The sequence below is a fragment of the Orcinus orca genome, chromosome 16 (genome assembly GCF_937001465.1).
Source record: "Orcinus orca chromosome 16, mOrcOrc1.1, whole genome shotgun sequence".
Classification (NCBI taxonomy): Eukaryota; Metazoa; Chordata; class Mammalia; order Artiodactyla; family Delphinidae; genus Orcinus; species Orcinus orca.
The window spans coordinates 56,949,169-56,968,374 of NC_064574.1; the positions used below are offsets into that span (position 1 = coordinate 56,949,169).

The 19,206-nt window shown below is 48.5% G+C and overlaps 1 protein-coding gene across 1 annotated transcript in view; it reads right to left on the minus strand.

The window, feature by feature from the left end:
* Positions 1–18,953, minus strand: part of USP7 (ubiquitin specific peptidase 7) — a 56,449-nt gene extending 37,496 nt beyond the window's left edge. Inside the window, exon 1 of the mRNA XM_033428827.2 lies at positions 18,669–18,953. Coding sequence (XP_033284718.1) covers positions 18,669–18,747 — 79 coding nt within the window. The 5' untranslated portion in view covers positions 18,748–18,953. The remainder of the gene's footprint in view (positions 1–18,668) is intronic.
* Between the last annotated feature and the right edge of the window lie 253 nt (positions 18,954–19,206).

A 19,206-nucleotide genomic window follows, 5' to 3' on the forward strand; every position in this document is an offset into this window, starting at 1 on the left:
AGGTTGAGGGTGGGCAGGGCCTTGAAAATCTCCGAATGCTCACGTCAAGCCTATGTCCCACCAAATGAAGAGGAAACCACCGGTGGCCCTGAAAGCACTGTGACACTCAGTAACAGGTGGGTCAGGGCTTCCCTGGTGTCGCAGTGGTTGAGAGTCTGCCTGCCGATGCAGGGGACGCGGGTTCGTGCCCTGGTCCGGGAAGATCCCACATGCCGCGGAGCGGCTGGGCCCGTGAGCCATGGCCGCTGAGCCTGCGAGTCCAGCTCCACAACGGGAGAGGCCCGCGTACCGCAAAAACAAAACAAAACAAAACAAAACCAAAAAAAAAAAACAAAAAACAGGTGGGTCAGAACTGAGATGGTGCCGGTGCTTGGACCCTGGCTGCCAGCCCCAGGCAGCCATCTGATCAAGCCTGTCCTCATCATCACAGGCAGCAGAGCCCCATCAGAAGCGCCTCTGCTGCCCTGTGGAGGATGTGCGTGAGGTGTGGTTTTGGGCTATCTTGCCCCTGCCAAGTTGGCAGGGCTGCCTCCAGTGACTCTCTGAATTCCTTCGGTCATATTAACAATGAAACCGTCCGTGGCTTAATCAATACCACAACGGTGTTCTGGTTTTATTTTGATTTTTATATGAATTGGCTCCATGCCTGCCCCATGAAGGGAGCTGAAAGCCCACTTGCGGGTGGTGGTCCTGCCCTGGGGAGAGTCTGAGGATTCAAAGTAGACTCTGTATTGAAACCCGACAGTTAGCTCTATACTCTTAAATAATCCTGATTTAAATTAGTTATATGAAAATAAAGCCCCAAAGAAGGCCACGTATAAATCTGTGTTCCTTAAATAAGACTATTTGTTTGGGGTCTTCAGTTTGGCTTCATTATGTAAAAATCATCTGTTTTTAGAGGATCATGCTAACTGCCATCATGTCTGTCCCACAAACCATGACTGATGACTGAGTGAACACTGGCCGGGCATGGAGAGGGGTGTACACCCTGCACGACTGAGGAGCTTATAATTATGTCTGTGCTGCTTGCTTACACATCTGGTCTTATCTGCTATATTGGGTAGGGCAGTCCACTTGTGGAAAGGAAAAACAAGTCCCAGCAAGCCCAGCAGAGACGGAGCTGCACAGAAGCTACAGGATGAAGGCAGAAAGTATCAGCAACCCACAGGAGTCAAAGGATCAATATGCAGAACACACAGAGATCCTACAATCAAAAGAGACAACGCAACCACAACAAGGAGAAATTCTTAAGAAATACAAATGACAAATCTGCTCAACTTTCCTAATTAACACAATACCACTTTTCATCTACCAGATTAAGTCTCACATCACAAAATGGGTGGTGTCAAATGGCTAAAGTCTAAATTTATAGTCAAATTATTCTCCCCAAAGGCAGTATTTATTAAAACCAAAGTCAAATATTCTTTCACTCAAAATGCCATTTCTAGATATCCATTCCAAAGAAACTAGCATACATGCCCAAAGATATATACAAGCATATTTCTTATACTGAAGCACCATTTTTTACAGAGAAAAACTTAAAACATAAATGCCCATTAATTCTAAGGGCCATATATTGTATGGCGCCATTTATTCATATAAAGTGCCCAGAACAAGCACACCCACAAAGACAAAAGGCAGATCAGTGTTTGCCTAGAGCTGGGAGGGAGAGTGGAAGGGTGATGGCTAAGGAGTGCAGGGGTCTCTTTTTGGAGTGGTAAATTGACTGTAGTGATGGGTGAATATATTTATTAAAAGCCATTGAATTGTATGAGTGAATTGCAGGATATATAAAATCTCAATAAAGCTGTATTTTTTTTTGGGGGGGGGGGAGACAAGAACTGGACAGAAATGGGCTATTCTGAGTGGGAACAAATAGTTCCACAAATCACAGCTGTCTGAGGGCCCGGCATAGTGAATGATGTGTACATTGAACAACTGAATCAGGTGTAAGTGTTCCATTTTCTGCAGTATTTCTCTAAAAGTATTAAACATTTTTGGTGTTTGAAAAACCCATTTATCTACAAAATTTATTTATGTACATAAATTCACTCTACATTCATGTAGTTTTAAAGAAAGTAAAACTATATTAAGGGACAATGTCCACCAAGACAGAAATCAATTAGCAGGATGTCCTTACAGAATGAAGGAAGCTGTACATGTGGACGAGATGAAAAACAGGACAACACCCATCGTACGTTAAGTACACATGTTCACTGAGGGACGGAGTCTTTCTTGCCTTCTTGCTTCCATGTTGTTTTAATGTCTCAGCGAATATGTACTGCCTTCATAATGAAGGTAAAACCACCCACACACGCGAAGCGAAGCAAAGCAAAGCACGATGCAGAAAGGCACAACCAAAGTACTGCCTAAGGCCTGACACCACCTCAAGCAGCCCATAAAGTCTGTACCAGTGGGGACTTCCCTGGCAGTCCAGTGGTTGAGACTTCGCCTTCCAATGCAGGGGGTACAAGTTCCATCCCTGGGGAGCTGGGATCCCACATGCCGAGACCAAAACAGAACAGAAGCAATATTTTAACAAATTCAATAAAAAAATTTTTAAAAAAAGGTTATATCAGAGAAAGAAAAGGGTACAGCAGCTGCCCATTTGGGGGCAGGAGGGAGTAGGAACAAAAGGATCCCAGAACAAAGGGATTACCTAGATTACTTGTGACCTTGAAGGTCCTTTTACACCGGGGCAAATGGCAGCATCCTCTCTTAAATGCCTGGATTTTCTTTAGAACTACTTAAAAAGACAAGGAAGTTCGGGGGCTGAGGATTGGGGTCAGAAGTAGAGGAGAGATTTTAAACATACTGTGACTGTGTTAACTAAAACTTTTGAAAACTAGTCAAGCACAGCCAATTTCAAATGAGTTCCTTTATTTGTATAAAGCCACAAACAGAACAGCCTAGGACAGAGGACTAAGCTGTTTCTGGTTGGTTTTTTTCCCCACGTTGGTGTCAGCAGACCACCACTCAGGCCTTACCCTCCTTTTGAGGGGACCCACCCGGACTGTCAAGGAACACCTACTTTCAAAACCTTCTAAAAAACCAGTGGCCAAAGAAAGTGTTGAAAAGTTCCTGGGAGGAAGACTAGTTTCCCAGGTAAAGTCGTGGGAGCAGAAGACATATGGTGTTCAGGGGCTGGTAGGCACAGCAACAGTGTCAGCTTTCCTGAAATTAATCGGTATATTTGAACACAATTCCAATCACAATCCAGCAGAGTAAGTGAAACAATTCTGAAAAGAACACAGTTTGAGGAATTACACTACCTGATTTTGAGACTCACTATAAAGCTTCAGTAATCAAGATGGTGCTGTGTTACGCAGACACAGATCAATGGGACAGGAGAGTCCGCAAATAGACCCATGTAAACATTACTACTTGATTTGTGACAAAGGTGTAAGTAATTCAATGGAAAGGGACAGCAGTCTTTTCAACAAACAGTTGGACATCCATAGGCAAAAAAAAACACAAAAAACCCTCCAACCTCACACCTTATACAAATACTAACTGATAATAGACCGTAGATGAACATAGATTTAAACTTTAAAACTTTTAGAAGTAATCACGTGAGACATGGCCAAGAATTCTTAGACCTAACACCAAAAGCAAGATCCATAGAAAAAAATTTTGATACACTGGACTTCTCCGGAAAGACACTGTTAAGAGAATAAACAGACATGCTACAGATTGGGAGAAAATATTTGCAAATCACCTATTGACAAAGGACTTATATCAAACATATAAAGAGCTCTCCAAACTTGACAGAAAAACAAAACAAAAAAACCCCAAATACTTGAACAGACACTTCATAGAGGGTATAGGGATGGCAAATAAATACATAAAAAGATGTGTGACTGTGAGCTATTAGATAGCTGCAAATTAAAACCACTATCCACCTACCAGGATGACTAAAGTGAAAAATGCTGACACTCGAGTGCTGGCGAGGATGAAGATCAATGGGGGAGTGGGAGAGGGCACGGGCACCTGGGAAGTAGGTGGCAGGTTCTTACGAAGCATACCTCACACAACAACTCTACACCATCCTCTAGAGAAATGAAAACTCATGTTCACACAAAAACCTGAACACGGGTATTTATAATGGCTTCATTTGTAACTGCCCAAAACTGGAGACAACCCAGGTGTCCCTCCGTGGAACAGAATGGAAGCAGCAATAAAAAGCAACTACTGATTAGGTTACATGCTGTATGATTCCATTTTCTCGACATCTGCAAAATGACAAACCTGTACGGGATGGGGAGCATGGCCATGGTGGAGACACAACCAGCACAGCGTGAGGGGAGGTTCTGGGTCCTGACTGGGGCAGTGGTTACGCAGACCTACACCTGTGCCGAAACTCAGAGCCATTCACCCCAAAGGCAAAAGAAAAACAACGAAAGAAAAACAAAGGAAAAAAACACCTGGAGGGCAGGGAGAATAAGAAATGATTTACTGACTCTTTAAATAAGCACTGCCCCGGGATATGGGTTCAGATCTTTAACCATTCGGGAAAAGAGAACTGAGAGAGCATAAAAGATATACAGGTCTGAGTCTTTTTGCCTCAGGACCTTTGTTCGGGTGGTCTTGTACACAAATGTGTGCATCACAGCTCCTGTTCTTTGAGGAGAGAGGCAGTCAAAAACGTCAAAAAGCCAGGAAAATGGGAGGTCAGACACACCCTTTGCTCCAGTAAACTCACATACATAAATAAGGTGTGCTACTTCATAAGCTACGTTTAAATTCAGACCGATTGAGCTTCCCTGGTGGCGAAGTGGCTGAGCATCCGCCTGCCGATGCAGGGGACGCGGGTTCGTGCCCCGGTCAGGGAAGATCCCACATGCCATTGGAGCAGCTGGGCCCGTGAGCCATGGCCGCTGAGCCCGCGTGTCCGGAGCCTGTGCTCCGCAGCGGGAGAGGCCCGCGTACCGCAAAAAAAAAAAAAAATCAGACCGATTCCCAAAGAGTTCCAACTGTTCCACGCAAGCTACTGGAAAACGGAGAAAATGGGGGGAAAGACAAACAATAAACAAGTGGAAGGCTGACCATGATGGAGGAATAGAAAGCAAAATAATCAAAATCACAATTACCTCTGGTTTAAGCACGCTCTCCTTGAATTCTCACAAAATATCTGTTACTCATCTTAACAGGACCATCTTACATACACCTTTAAGTGTGAGGGGGACCAGAGGACGATTTCCCATTGCAGGGGACCACCCAGCACTGCCTGCTGCCCGTCCCCTGCTGCCCGTCCCCATGGCGTCAGCTGCTGCGGACAACTAGGCTGCCACTAGCTAATTATCATCCAACCATCTTCGTCCTCTGCCAGATAGTAGTAAGACTCTTAAATACAGGACAAAAGTCACTGCTCTCTTTGTGCCAGCGAGCTTTCTGGAGTTATAACTACAACCCTATATCGAGTTAGGTAGGCTGTTACACACATGAATGTGGTATTTTAAGGACTTTTTAATGTAACTGTATAATGAAATATGCCAACATTTAAAAGATCTGTATAACTCTGTGAATCAGTATTTTCCAAATGACCAATGAATGGTATTAGAAATGCTCCATTCAAAGTACAAGACAACCCAATAAATTTTAATGTAACAGAGCACGGTAAGTTAATCATAGGGTTTCAAACTGCATGCTGTAATCAACCTTAAGAAGCTACCAAATTTTGATGTAGTATGAAAGAATTGCCACAGTTGCCTGAAAAGGCTATACCTCTGTAAGACTGGGTTTGCTTTATATTTCCAGTAAAATTTACATTGCAACTGACAGCACCAGATATGAGAATCCAGCTGTCTTCTATCAAGCCAGATAATAAAGAAATCTGCAAAATGTATGAACAATGCCATTCCTCATTAAATTTTTGTTTTAGAAAATATTTCCTATAAAAAGCATGTTAAATGTGGGAATCCCCTGGCGGTCCAGTGGTTAGGACTCAGTGTTTTCACTGCTGGGGACACGGGTTCAATCTCTGGTTGGGAAACTAAGATCCTGCAAGCTGCACAGCGTGGCCCAAAAAAACCCCAAAACAAGCAGTATGTTAAATGTGTTACTATGTACTGGTTTATTATTTTTAAATGAATAACTAAGACTGTTTTAATTTCTAATTTGGCAAATAATGATAGCTATAACCCACCTACCCAGAAGCTCTTTGGGGTTCTCACCAATTTTAAAACTGTCCCAGGATCCTGACAACAAGAAGTGTAATAGGGACTTCCCTGGTGGTGCAGTGGTTAACAATCCTCCTGCCAATGCAGGGGACATGGGCTCGATCCCTGGTCCGGGAAGATCCCACATGCCGTGGGGCAACTAAGCCCACGTGCCATAACTACTGAGCCCACGTGCCTCAAGGAAAGATCCTGTGTGCCGCAACTAAGACCTGATGCAGTCAAAAATAAAATTTTTCTAGAAAAAATAAATAATAAATACAAATAAAATTCATGGTGACTACTAACATTTTCCCACAAAGACTTATAGAAGGGCAGGTGCAAATCTAACCCTTTATAATGGTTACCAAAGTAGGTAAAATTAAGGTTATTTGGCATTGAACATGGTGGCATGTTCCAGTCCTACTGACACTAAAATATAAAAATGCAATGCGTTCAATTATCTGGTAGAAACTGCTGTTCAAGGTGTAGAGAATAGAATGCTCCCTGGCCTCAAAGTCTAAAGGGGAGAAGAGCAAAGAAACACAGTTCATTACAATCCATGCACTTGGGCAGGAATCAGAGAGGGGCCTCTATTTTCATCTACCCAAAGGCCTTACCTCTGCCATTTTCACCTCAAATCCCCCAGAACTCAAATCCTAACCACCCGCTCCGGCCACTGCCAGTACTACTCAGGAGCCTTCCTGCTCCCCTGCCCCCAGACATAATTGCTCTCCCCCACTTCCAGAGCCCTCTCTCTGCACCTCTCGCAGCATTCATCGCTTTCTATCCTGCATTAATTACATGTTCACGTGACCCATCTATATCCTGCTGACTCTCCCTCTGCAAAGACACCTATCACCTCTTCATCTCTGTAAACCACCCCCCAGCCCAGGGCCTGAAGCAGCGATCTGAGGCGAAGGGCCAAGTATGCGCTGTGCTGAGCCAGTTTGGGGAACCGTCTTCCCAGGTTTTTACAGAAGAAAATGCCTGGTTTTCTGTTATTCTGAACAATCCTCTCCAAGGCAGTCTTCTAGAAAGGCAAAGCTAAACCCAGTTCACAGGCTGGGTCTGGAGCAGCAACTGGCCGCTAGAACTTTCTGTGATGATGGAGGTGGTCTACAGCTGCGCTGCCCAATACGGAAGCCACGAGCCACAGGTGGCTATGGAGCCCCTGAAATAGCGCTAGTGAGACGTAGGACCTGAGGGTTTACTTAATTTTACTTAAATCACTTCAAGCCCCCAGAGACATGGTTTCTTGGCCCGTGGAGTAGGGGGTAGAATAGTCGCTTTCTGCTCTAAAACAAAATTATGTGACCAAGAGCTCTCTGATAACATACCCAAAATGAAACCAGTATTTTAAGAACAAAAGGCCTTAAAAAGTATAGGATTTTTAACTTCATCAAAATAGAAATCCAAATAATAGCCTCTGATTCCCAAGGAAATACTGGCTATAACAGAAAACTTGCAGATTTGTAGTACTAATTTTCCCTCTTCCCCGTAGCCCTCAAGGTAATTAATGACCAACTTGAGAATAATTCTGAAGACTTTTGACAGCTCCCAGGGACCATGCCTGTAACATCACAATCCCCACGACCTGGGCATCCTGCAGGAGCCCACAACCATCACAGCCACCACCAGGACCGCCTGTCCTTACCGTGTGCGAATCTGTGTGGCTGGCCGCCGCACATCTTGAAGCTGAACTAGTCACCTCTACGGATCATTTGCATTCTGGGTCGTCCCCCCTACTAGGATGCCCAAGAGTTACCTCATTTATTTGCATCTTCTCTAGACTCCCCAAATGCACTGGCTTGAAGGTCTCAATTTCGCCAACCCAGCGATGAATGCATTAGCAGTTTGTTAAAGTTGTATGTATGAATCTATCTCATGTTTTAAAACTCACTGTCAGGGAAAGAGGCCCAGAAGGAAGATATTCTGTGTGTGCCACAGAAACACCACCACGCAACTAGCTGGAAGTCAGTGAAGCGAGGAGACTGGCTGGCCTCTTAGGACCTCATTTCTTTCAACCCCTGCCCAGCTGAGCAATCCCGGGCTCTGGCACCTCCGACCCTGTTTTCCTTCCACCTTGTGGAAGCTGCTGTCTTAAGAAAGAAACAGATGATTCAGGCGACAGGGAGGAGAGGAATGCAGCTGGTCAGGACTTCAAGACACAGCAGGGGTACAGTCAGGTTGGTGCCATCTGTGTGGCTTGGAGGAGCCTCAGTTTGCTCATGTGCAGATGCAGGGTCATGAGGGTGAGGTGACAGGAGGACCTGAGTGGACAAGGTGCCTTGAGGTCTGACCCTGTAGCTCCACAGAACTTGGCCCTCTGAAATGCAGTATGCTTTCGCCCTGAGCCCTGGCAGACAAGGCTCAAGCCTTCTCAAGTTTAAATCTCTCCATATGCCCAGAGCCCTGAATGGTTTGCTTTAGGGATGATTCATTTCAGCTTAGGATCACATTACTGAATACCTGATTCTCAAAGAAGGGAGGCATCTACCTTTAAAAACACATCTATTTTGCTTCTGTCACCATATTCCACTTGCTGAAGTATAAGGTGGCCCCGGCTGATTTCGGCAGTGAGCTACTTTCTATATTCAAAGCATGTGGTGAGCCACACAAAAATCTTCAGACTGAGGAGCCCAACTGCAGCTTTGCCACTTGGGGTGGTGAGATAAGAAACGCGGGAGAAGGCAGCAGTTTAAATTAAAAAGCAGTAACAGGGCTTCCCTGGTGGCGCAGTGGTTGAGAGTCCGCCTGCTGATGCAGGGGACGCGGGTTCGTGCCCCGGTCCGGGAGGATCCCACATGCCGCAGAGCGGCTGGGCCCATGAGCCATGGCCGCTGAGCCTGCACGTCCGGAGCGTGTGCTCCGCAACGGGAGAGGCCACAGCAGTGAGGCCCGCGTACCGGAAAAAAAAAAAAAAAAAAAGCAGTAACAACGTCTTCATGACAAATAGCGTCCACTGACTATGATGAGATGCAAATTTCTGTGAAGCCACATGGCTTAGGTTCAAATCCCACCACTGCCACCAACCCTGGGTAGGTTATTTAACTTGCTCAGTGCCTTGTTTCACTCAGCTATAAAATGGGGATGATGCTGCATCTACTTCAGAGTTGTGGTAAGGAGCCAATGAGTTGATACAGACACAGCCCTCACGTCCAGGGGCCTGGCCCAGGGAGGGGTAGCTGCCAAGCTCTCCCAGCCTCTATGCAGCTCTCTAAGGTTCAAGGCCAGTTTACTGGACACCCACCTACTGCTTCTTACCCACCTTCTTGGATCATTATTAGTTTTGTTGGCTGCTGAACAAATCACCACAAACTTACTGGCTTAAACACCACACACTTATTCTTTTATAGTTTTGGAGGTCACAAGTCCAAAATGGGCCTCACTGGGCGAAAATCAGTGTGTCAGCAGGGCTGGCTCCTTCTGGAGGTTCGAGGGGAGAATCTGCTTCCTGGCCTTTTCCAGCTTCATCTTCAATGCCAGCAATGGCCTTCTCACATCACGCCACTCCAACCTCCCTCTTTCACGGGTTAAGGACCCTGTGATTACACTGGGTCCACCTGAGTAACACTGCATAATCTCCCCGTCTAGGGATCCTGAACTTAATCGCACCTGCCAAGTTCCCTGCCAGGTAAGTAACATAGTCACGGCTTCCAAGGGATTAGGACAGACATCTCTGTGGACCATTGCTCTGGGGACCACAGATCCTCTCCCTCTAGATCCCAAGCCCATGATGCTGTTCTACACCTCCTGCCTCTGAGCACACCACCCCTCCCTCTTTTCAAACTTAGCTGTGTCCCCTCCTCTGTGAAGCCTCCGATGACCCACCCGCTTCCCCACCGTAGGTCAGTACCCACCCCCCCCATCACAGCCCTCCCTGGCACATGTTTACCAAGAGCCTTCAGTCACGTGCTGGGGGCAGCCAGCCCTGTACCTGCCTGTCGGGAGGGTTTGCATAAATGTCTATCTCGTGGGCAGAAGCCCTGCACCAGGCTCTGCGAGTGCACAGCAAGTACAGCTCTGCTGCCACAAGGGTACAGTGGAGTCAGAAGCAAGCCATGAGGCCTGGTGCTCGGGAACATCCAGATGAGAAAGCAGGGGGCGGGGGTGGCAAAGCCCAAGGTGCCTGCACACAGCCTGCAAGCAGGTGCCCTCTTCGGACCTGACCGAAACAGAGCAAGCGGGGAGACTTTGCAGCAACCTGACTTCCTGCAACACCCTAGCCTGGGCCAGTGGGTGCGCTGTCAAACTGGAGTGTGGTGTCACGTGTCCCGGGACCCCCTTACAGTTTGTAAGAGTTTAGGGTTAGCTGGTTAACTGCAACCCAAGTCAATAGGACCCAGAACCCATTTCTTTCAACGAAACATAATTTAGATGTTAGTTTATAGGATAGAGTTGGAGCTGTTTATGGATACATTTTGGAAAACTGCTGAAGATGGCTCCCAATCTCAGGGGTATACCTCCGCAGCACTGGACTCACTTGCATATTAGTAAAACGAACATCGAAATGACTTGGATCAACATTCTCTATGAGGAGCAGGGATGCCATCCATCCAAGCAGGAAGCGAGATTATTTGTTTCTTTAAAAAGTAGTGTGCAAATAAGGTTTAATACGGGGAATTGATATTTCACACAAAACTGTTCAGTTACCATGGTGGAATGTGCAATAGCACGTTCCCTTGTATTAATGGCCTATACACGCTTGCAATGAACACGTACAGTTTCTGCAAATCCTCCCTGCGTGTTTGTTCTAAGCAATAACTGTTGAAATGTGACTTTAATAACAACCTGGGGCTTGCATTGTGTATGTGTATCTTATTTCATTTCTTAAACAATTTGTTTACACTGCATGTCTACAAAATACAGAAAGAAATTGTCCACAACAGACTGGAAATTAAAAAAAAAAAAAACAAAACTGGTTCTTCACCACAAATAACCGAAGAAAGCCTGCTCTGTAGCGTTTGCCCAGGAACTATTTATTCACTCATTTTAATTTAGCTTTTCCAGGACACACTGTATCTTTCCAACATCCAAAGTGACACTAATGCTACCAGAAACACCCTCTAGCTAAGGATCCAACCAGACTGTTTCGGTGAACTCTGGCCACTAACACTGTCTGCCCTGTCGGACATGTGCTGTACCTGCTTGTCCAATGTGGTGGCCACTGGCCACGGGTGGCAACTGAATACTTGAAACGTGGCTAGTCAGTTAAGGAATGTGATTGCCACCATGTGGCTGGTGGCTACCTTACTGCACACTGCAGGGTAAACCCTTAAGCATCCTCCTACCCCACATGTCTTCTCCTCTGCCCCCATAAGAATACGAGCTGGCATTCTCAAGCAATCCAGGTCTCAGTAGGAAAAGAGACTCAGTTTGTCCTCATGGGTAGCAGCAGGAGACCTGGAGTGCTTTAGAGAATGAAGGAGTCCTCTGGCTAGCACAGGCAGGATATCACACAGATCAGAAGCCGCCGCTTGGCCACCACTGGGAGCTGGGTTAGGGTTCGAGCTCAGCAACCTCACTCCACCAGCTACTTCTTTGGACTTTCTGCAGGTCAGGCATTCCAGCCCCTATCTGTTCTCCCTCTTGTCCTTAAGCTAAAGACAGAAGAGGAAAAGGCTGAGACTCTTGGGGGAGTATTCTTCCGTGCCCATCTATGGTGGTTATAAAACAGCAATAGGGATTGAGGAATGTTTTTAACCAATTCACACACACTTTGTTTGACTGAATAATTTCTCCTCCTAGCTGACATAAACTACCAACTCTAAGAATCAAGCACTTCAAGATTACCTACCCATCAACTACACTTCAATTAAAAAAAAATTACCTGCCCCACATTATTTACAAGGAGGAGCTGGACTCTCTAACCATGCAAACAGGCTAAGGAGCATTACATGTCCTTACCTGAAAACAGCAATTGCACAGGGTCAATTAAGGGCCTTGAAATGTAATTTATTCCCCAAAGTCATATTGACAAAATGCACTTGCAACTCCAGGTGAGTAAGGTTAGTTTTCTCAGCCTATACCCTAGAGAAAAGCCCCCTCAACTCTTTCTGAAAGTACCATGGGGAGGGGGGCAGGAGGGAGCCAAGAAGTCAGATCACTACCCAGACACTGGTGGCCACACCCTGGGTGTGATCACACTCTGCATTACAGGTCACCCCAACAATCTCATACAGCCCCTTTCCAAAGCAGAGGCCAGCTCAACAACTTATTGCAAAAGCTAGACCTTCCTCTGGTCAATATTCTGGGGGCTGGTACCTCATACAGGACAGTGCCCTCCCAGTATCAGGATGTCAGGGAAACCAATTAGTCACTAGCATGGAATCAGAACCCAGGGAGGGCCTGGGTTTCGAATATTCTATGCCAGGCAGGAAAATCACGTGGAACTGTTGTGGTCACAGAAGGGAACCTCCTGCTCTTTATCCTGCAGATTCTCAAATGACCTAAAAAGAAGGGAGGACCACCACCTTGAGACTCTGATACAGAACTCACATTTGTTAAGATAAACCCCAGGTCGAGCAGATGACTTGGGCTCCTTGGAAGGACACCTGGGCATCTCTGAGAATATTAACAGCTGTGCCCACACAACAGTGGTCCCAGCCGAGCTGGTGACAACACAGCACGTGCTCAGCCCAGCGAGGGCCCAGCCGCACAGTCAATGAGCCCTCCAGTCTCGTCACCCCCTGGAGCGCTCTGCTCTGCCCAACAGCAAAGACAGTGACACTACTCCCTAAGGCGTGCCCCACCGAGGCCCCTCCGCCTCCCTACTCCCTGGTTCTTGCTAGCTCACACTAGTGTCATCATTAAGTTCTGGAAGCATTCACTCTAGTCCGGGTCAGTGTATTTCCCTACACAACCAACTTTCTAACTACCTCCATGTCCAACTTCCAAGTTTAAATCACCAATGCTCAGAAGTAGGCCTGCTTCTCTTCAAGAGAATTTCAACACATCTGACTTCTCATTGGCCAAGCCATGTGTTAAGTTACTACCAAAATGGCATAACTTGACTTTCTTGCCTACGCAAGACACTTAAAAATCCTGCTTCCTCCAACTTGCCTAAGTCCAAATTAGTTCAGAACAAGAAGTTTCTGAAGCAGGTGACATTTGAACATTTAACCGTCACAGTACATGTCAAGAAATACCTTGTTACAACTTGGTCCCCAGAGTAAAATTCCTTTGCCTTGGAAATCAAGCAGAAGTACCCAGGCTACATACTACCCATGCAAAAAACCAGAAACAGTAACAAATTTTAAAATACTCAATAGAAAACTTCAATAAGGTCCATCAATACCCTTGTCTGGAAAAGGAGCTTTTCCTTGCAAAAGGATCAAAAATGCCACTTCAAGCAACTTACGTTAAAGGCAATAAAACTGAATTAGCAGCTATCAAAGCAATATTGGTTTATGGCTTTGGCATTCTCTTTCACACACCACCCTGCCAGCCAGCCATCTCCTGTACTACTGTTTTGCCTTAAAATTGCTGTTTCCTGAATGAGTGTCTCCCACAAACACATTTAACAAAAAAGGAACATAAGATGGGTATCTTCAGATGGACAAACAGTCCAGCGGTGAGGAAGATGAGTACAGAAGAGCAACCCCACAAGTAGCTCATGGGGCAAGACATGGCTCTTATGCAAGGCAAGTGGCTGAGACCACCAGAAAAGTTTAGGGAAAAGGTGGCATCTGAATCACTTTCCTGGGGTCTCCTGTCCTGTCTGCATTCAAGGAGAAGGAGACACTACCTGTGCAAGTACAGGGCCCAAAAGCCAGAGTTGCACGTCATGCAGTGCAAGTGTGTGTGCACTCAGAGCCTGAAGCACAAAGCAGGCTGACCGAGGATCCTGATAGCAGAGGCCGGGCTGTGCGACTACCCATCTACCTGCATGAGGAAGGCAGCACACCTGAGTCCTTCTAATAAGCAGGGCAGTGAAAAGACAGCTGTGTGCGGTCCAGGAAGAGTGGAAGCAGAGACCAGTAAGAAGGCTACTGCAAAGTTCCAGCATGAGGCAACAGGGGCCGCCTGGTTTAGGGTGGTGGATGGAAAACCGAAAGGGCTTTTGGTAACAGGATGTGGGATTTAGAGACAAGAATTCAGGGCCGACTCCCAAAGTCTGGAGGTTCGTGTAACCTGGCTTCCCTGCTACAACCTGATTGGCAACCTCATCAAATTCATTACTAGATGCTCTAACACTAGTGCAAGAGCAAGAATACTCTCATCACGAAGGCCACTGAGCTAACCAGGCTTCGGCAGCAGTGTAACAACGCACCAAATCCACTATCCACTCCTCTATCATCCACTACATTTTTCTTAAAATATTATAGCATTAACCTTATATAGCTATTTAGGCACATCAAGCCTAGGATTTCATAAACAATGCTGCTTAGATTGAGGCTGGTCAGTTTTCTTCCCAATCCAAGTCAGGATATAATTACCGTAGAACCAGGAAAGTCAACTTGCCCCACCTGTGTGCGCCATGCTTGATTAACCTGTGCCCATCCCTGCCTCAGGTGTAACCCTTTTACCATCACAACACCATGAGTGAACACTGATGCCCCTATCTCTGTGCCCAGCACTTCACACATGCTTTGTGTTTCCACCCTCACAACATCCTTGCAGGATACGACAGACCTCCTTTTCAAGGATGCAGAAACTGAGGCACTGAGAGCTTAAGCAATGTGCATGAGGTCACACAACAATTAAACGGTGAAGTCCACGTTCAGACTCAGGCCTGGCGCTAAGCCTGTATTCTCTGACCACACTGCCCCACCGTGAGTTAACTCAGTGGCTTCTTTCCTCCTTTCCACAAAACTGATCCCCCCCACCCCACCCCCCAAAAAACAAGATGAAGGTATACACTTTTTTCCAATATGTGCTGTTAACAATTTTTTGTTTACAGATAATCAAAATCAGCAGCCTGGAAGAATCAGGAGGGCAGATGCCTTCTGGAAAGTAACGTCCAGTCCCATCAAAACCTGACAGGCTCACATCAGTCAGATGTTTCTAAGTTTGGCCTAATTTCTTCTATGTGTCTCTATCTTTTCTGGGTTCTCCAAGTTGATGCTCACTTTGTAGAGTTCTTTTACCAACCAAAGCTAATGTGAGAGGAAAATCAATATTCTCATATTATTTGATTTTTGTCTTGTTACAGCGCTATTTGAAAAACAAACATGTTTTAGATATAATAAAATGCCCAAGTGTAGTTTATTTGGGCACACATGTACAAGAGAACTCACTTTCCACTCCCAAACCTGCTTTAGCAGAAAAGTAACTTGAAACTCCATCTACCCACACAAGTTGGAAAGAAAAAGAAATCCACCACTGCTTCCCCCCAAACAAAAACCACAGAAGTCAGTGATCAATTCTTTTCAGAAACTGCAGACAACTCATTGATTTGCTCCCAGCTTGGTGTCCTGATAGCAGTGGTCTGAGTGTTGTACAAAAGTCAACCAAAACTGTCTGTGCCCATTAGTCTCAAAGATTACACTCTGAAACAGAGACTGCTCACACGGGCGGCAGAACCACACCAAGGAACAAACATCAAGGTATTGACGTTTGTGCCAGCCCGCCTATGCAGAAGCCAGGCCTTGGGAAAACTTCCTGTTGATTTGGAGGGGGGCGTAACAAACCAGATTATCACCTCTCAAGTACCCGAGAGGGCAGAGGCCACTGCAGGTCCCTCCTGCAGCCCCTCGGCCTGCGCTGCCTCTGAGTTAGAGAGTGAATAAACTGTGGAGCACATTCATTCCTGGCCAGGCCGACAAAGGCCACCACCTCCATGGTGCTTTTTGCCTCCCAACCTGAAAACCTGCACGGGCCTCACAGGAAGGAAGCATGTGGTCTCAACCCCACTGAACTGCCACCATACCCCACGCCCCCCCCCCATCTTTTCCCTCTCTGCCCTTCACCCTTCATAACTTTCCTAACGGCTCAAAACAAGACATTTTTAATATAACTGATCCTGAGCACTGTTATTCTCCAGCAGATGTGCAAGGGCTGTGCAGGGATCAGTCAAAAGCAAATGTGACCCCTATAAAGCAGAGCAGGAGAGCAAACTAACACCGGACCCCGTCGGTAGGAAAAAACCGCCAACCAAACCAGTCTCCCCGGCTCCTTCGAAACTGCCCTGCCCAGGAGGGGCGGGCAAATGCTCCGCATCCACAAAGCTTCCCTTCCTCAAGCTGATCAGAGGGAGCCCTGACAGCTTCCAGCTGCTGAGTCCACAGGAACCAAGGCGAACACCAAGCAGGCGAGAGTCACTCACAGAGCCTGGCAGACGAGGCCACGCAGAGCTGATGGTCACTAAATCCCACCCTTCTCGCTTTTTAATAGGAAGGATTTTCACACTTGCTGGTCCTAAACTACAATGTATAAACCTAACGCCACATTTTCGGAGTGGGAAGGCTAAGAAAGGCTGAAAGAGACTGCCTAAGACATGGGCAGCTCTTTAAACTGCACACCTGCGGCTGCTCACAGGGTGCTGACGACCGTAAGCCCTACAAAGACAAGGTACCCTCTGGATAATGAACCTGAGGCCCACTCAGAAGAAGACTGAAGTTTACGGAATCAGCAATAATAAACTACAACCTTTACCATTCAGTTTGAGACGCCAGTAAATTTGCAGATTACTGATTTTACGGGCGACTTTTCCAACGAAAACTTGGATATGAGAACAAAACTCCTTGAGGAAAAAAAAAGTAGTCTTGAAAGCACGCATGACTTCTGAAAACTCTTCCTCCACTCAACACTCTCTAGTCTTATAGAAAAGCCCTTGAAACTTGTGGACACGACTATTTCCCCTGACACCCCGTTCTGTACCAGAAATACACTATGCACTGGGGCCCATGCTGATCAGCTCTCACCTGTGTTCAAAACGCTTAAAAAGTGCTAAGACAACATAAGTGGGACACGGATATGCTAACACTAGTGGATTTTTGTCTCGACTGGGGGATAACTTGAAAAGGAAATTGAAAAGCAATCCCTTTTTACGAGGCATTAAAAGGAATATACATAATTCTCTCAGCAATGTATTCCTTCAGCTAATTGTTTAATGACACGTGACAAAAACTCTACGAAGTTATTGCCTTTCTGGGGCCAAGTGAGACGGACAGCCTGGTCCTTGGCATGGACTGGGTTCTCCTGACCCCATTACTGGCCACTGAAGTACCAGCGGGAAGTGCCTTCCACAGGCATCTCCACCACTTCGCCTTTTGCCACCTTGCAGGCCATTTTTTTCAGAGCACATCCAACTGTTGGCAGTACGTTACTCACAGGGGAGTACCAGTCATGGTAAGAGTTCCCACCAACCAGGATGTAGCACCCCACACGTGCAGCCACCCCACAGGACAAATGCTGCTTCACCTGAGCTTCCTTAGCACCCCCATTCATTTCCACACCCCAAGATCTCTGGCTAAAAGCAAAACAAGAACAGAACATTCAATGTCCCGTTCATTCAGGGGCACTCTTTTGACTCCTGCCTGTCCGTCCCCCTCGAAACAGGTAAGGACTCTTTTAAGACTCCTTAGACTTTGTCCTTTTAAGTACTTGGGGCCACGAGAAATAAAAGATGCCTTCCAACTACCAAGTCCTCTTGAGGTAGGTAAGCCCAAGACCCTTCCGCGCTCAGTGCCTCTGCATCAAACCTCTATTACCATGGCCTTGTATCTCAAAGCAGGATACCCTGGAAAACTGCTGGCACATGGGCAGAAAATTAAGTTACCTCTGGAGTCAGGGTGGATTTAGAGATAGGTAGTCGTGGGGCGGGGGGGGGGGGGGTAGGGCGGCGGCTTTCACGTAGTTTCAAAGACACACCTGGCCGGAGGCTGACTGCACCGCACACAGCCAAACTCCCCGAAATACAGCTAACTCAGAAACGAAGAGCGCCTGACTCCGGACTCTGGGCCCGTCCAAAGGCTGAGAACATCTGCGCCCCTTGCAGGTGTTTCCAAATGAAGCCCGACGCCAGCAAGTGCTATTATGGAACGATCTCGGGGTCCGCTTCGAAGCCCCGGTGGGCTCTGCCGGGGAGCGCGCGGGAGCTGGTGCGGGCGAGCCCCGAGCCCAAGGAGGTCTCCGGTTCCCCGACTTTACCGGCCAGAGCCAGGACCCCGCGACGTCCGAACGGGGAGACGGTCCCCGGAGCCCGGCTCCCCAACCCGGGCGCGCAGCGGCCGCCAGCAGTCCGCAAACGCCCGCATCCCTCCCGCCGGAGCGCTCTAATTTACAACTCCGGGCTCCGGGCGCTTTGTGCCGACGAGGCCGCCCGGGTCCCGCGGGCCGGACAATGCGCCGGGCGGGGGACCACCGGCCGCCCCCAGCCCGCGGGCCCGGCATGACTGTGCAGCCTCGCCCGGCCCGGGCCGCCCGAGTCGGGCCGGCCAGGCCGAGGCCCGCGGCCGCCCGGGGCCTGGTTAAAGATGGCGAGCCCCTCGCGTGGCTCCCGCGGCTCCCCCCGGCCACAATGGAAGGCGCCCCCCGGCCCCGCCGCGGCCGGCCCCCGGGCCTCACCTTCCATCTCCATGTCCTCGGGCTCGCTCAGCTGCTGCTCGCCCGCTTTCTGCTGCTGCTGCTGCTGCTGGTGGTTCATGTCGGCCGCGGCCTGGGCCTCGCCTGCGGCCGGGGGCCGGGGCTGCGGGCCCGGCGGGCGGGCGGCGGCGGCGAGCCGGGGCGGCGGCGGCGGCGGCGGCGGCGGGGCGGCCTCCTCCTCCTCCCGCGCGTCGTCGGCGGCGGCGGCCCCGGGGCGGCCCGCGGCGGGCGGCGGCGGCAGGGAGACGCGCACGTACTTGCTCGCGATTCGCCCAATCTCGGCGCCGAGGCGGGCGGGCGGCCGGCGGGCCGGGCCGGGCGGCCTCGTCGCTCGCTGCGGCCGCCGCCGCCGCCGCCGCCGCCGCCGCGGGGCCCGCCTCCCGCCGCCGGGGCCGGGGCTGCGGGGCCGCGGGCCGGCCGGGGGCGGAGGGCGGCCGGGCGGGGGCCGCGGAGTCAGCCCCGCCTCGGGCCGGGCGCGGCGGGCTGGAGGCCTGGCCGGCCGCGGAGGGCCTGCGGGGCC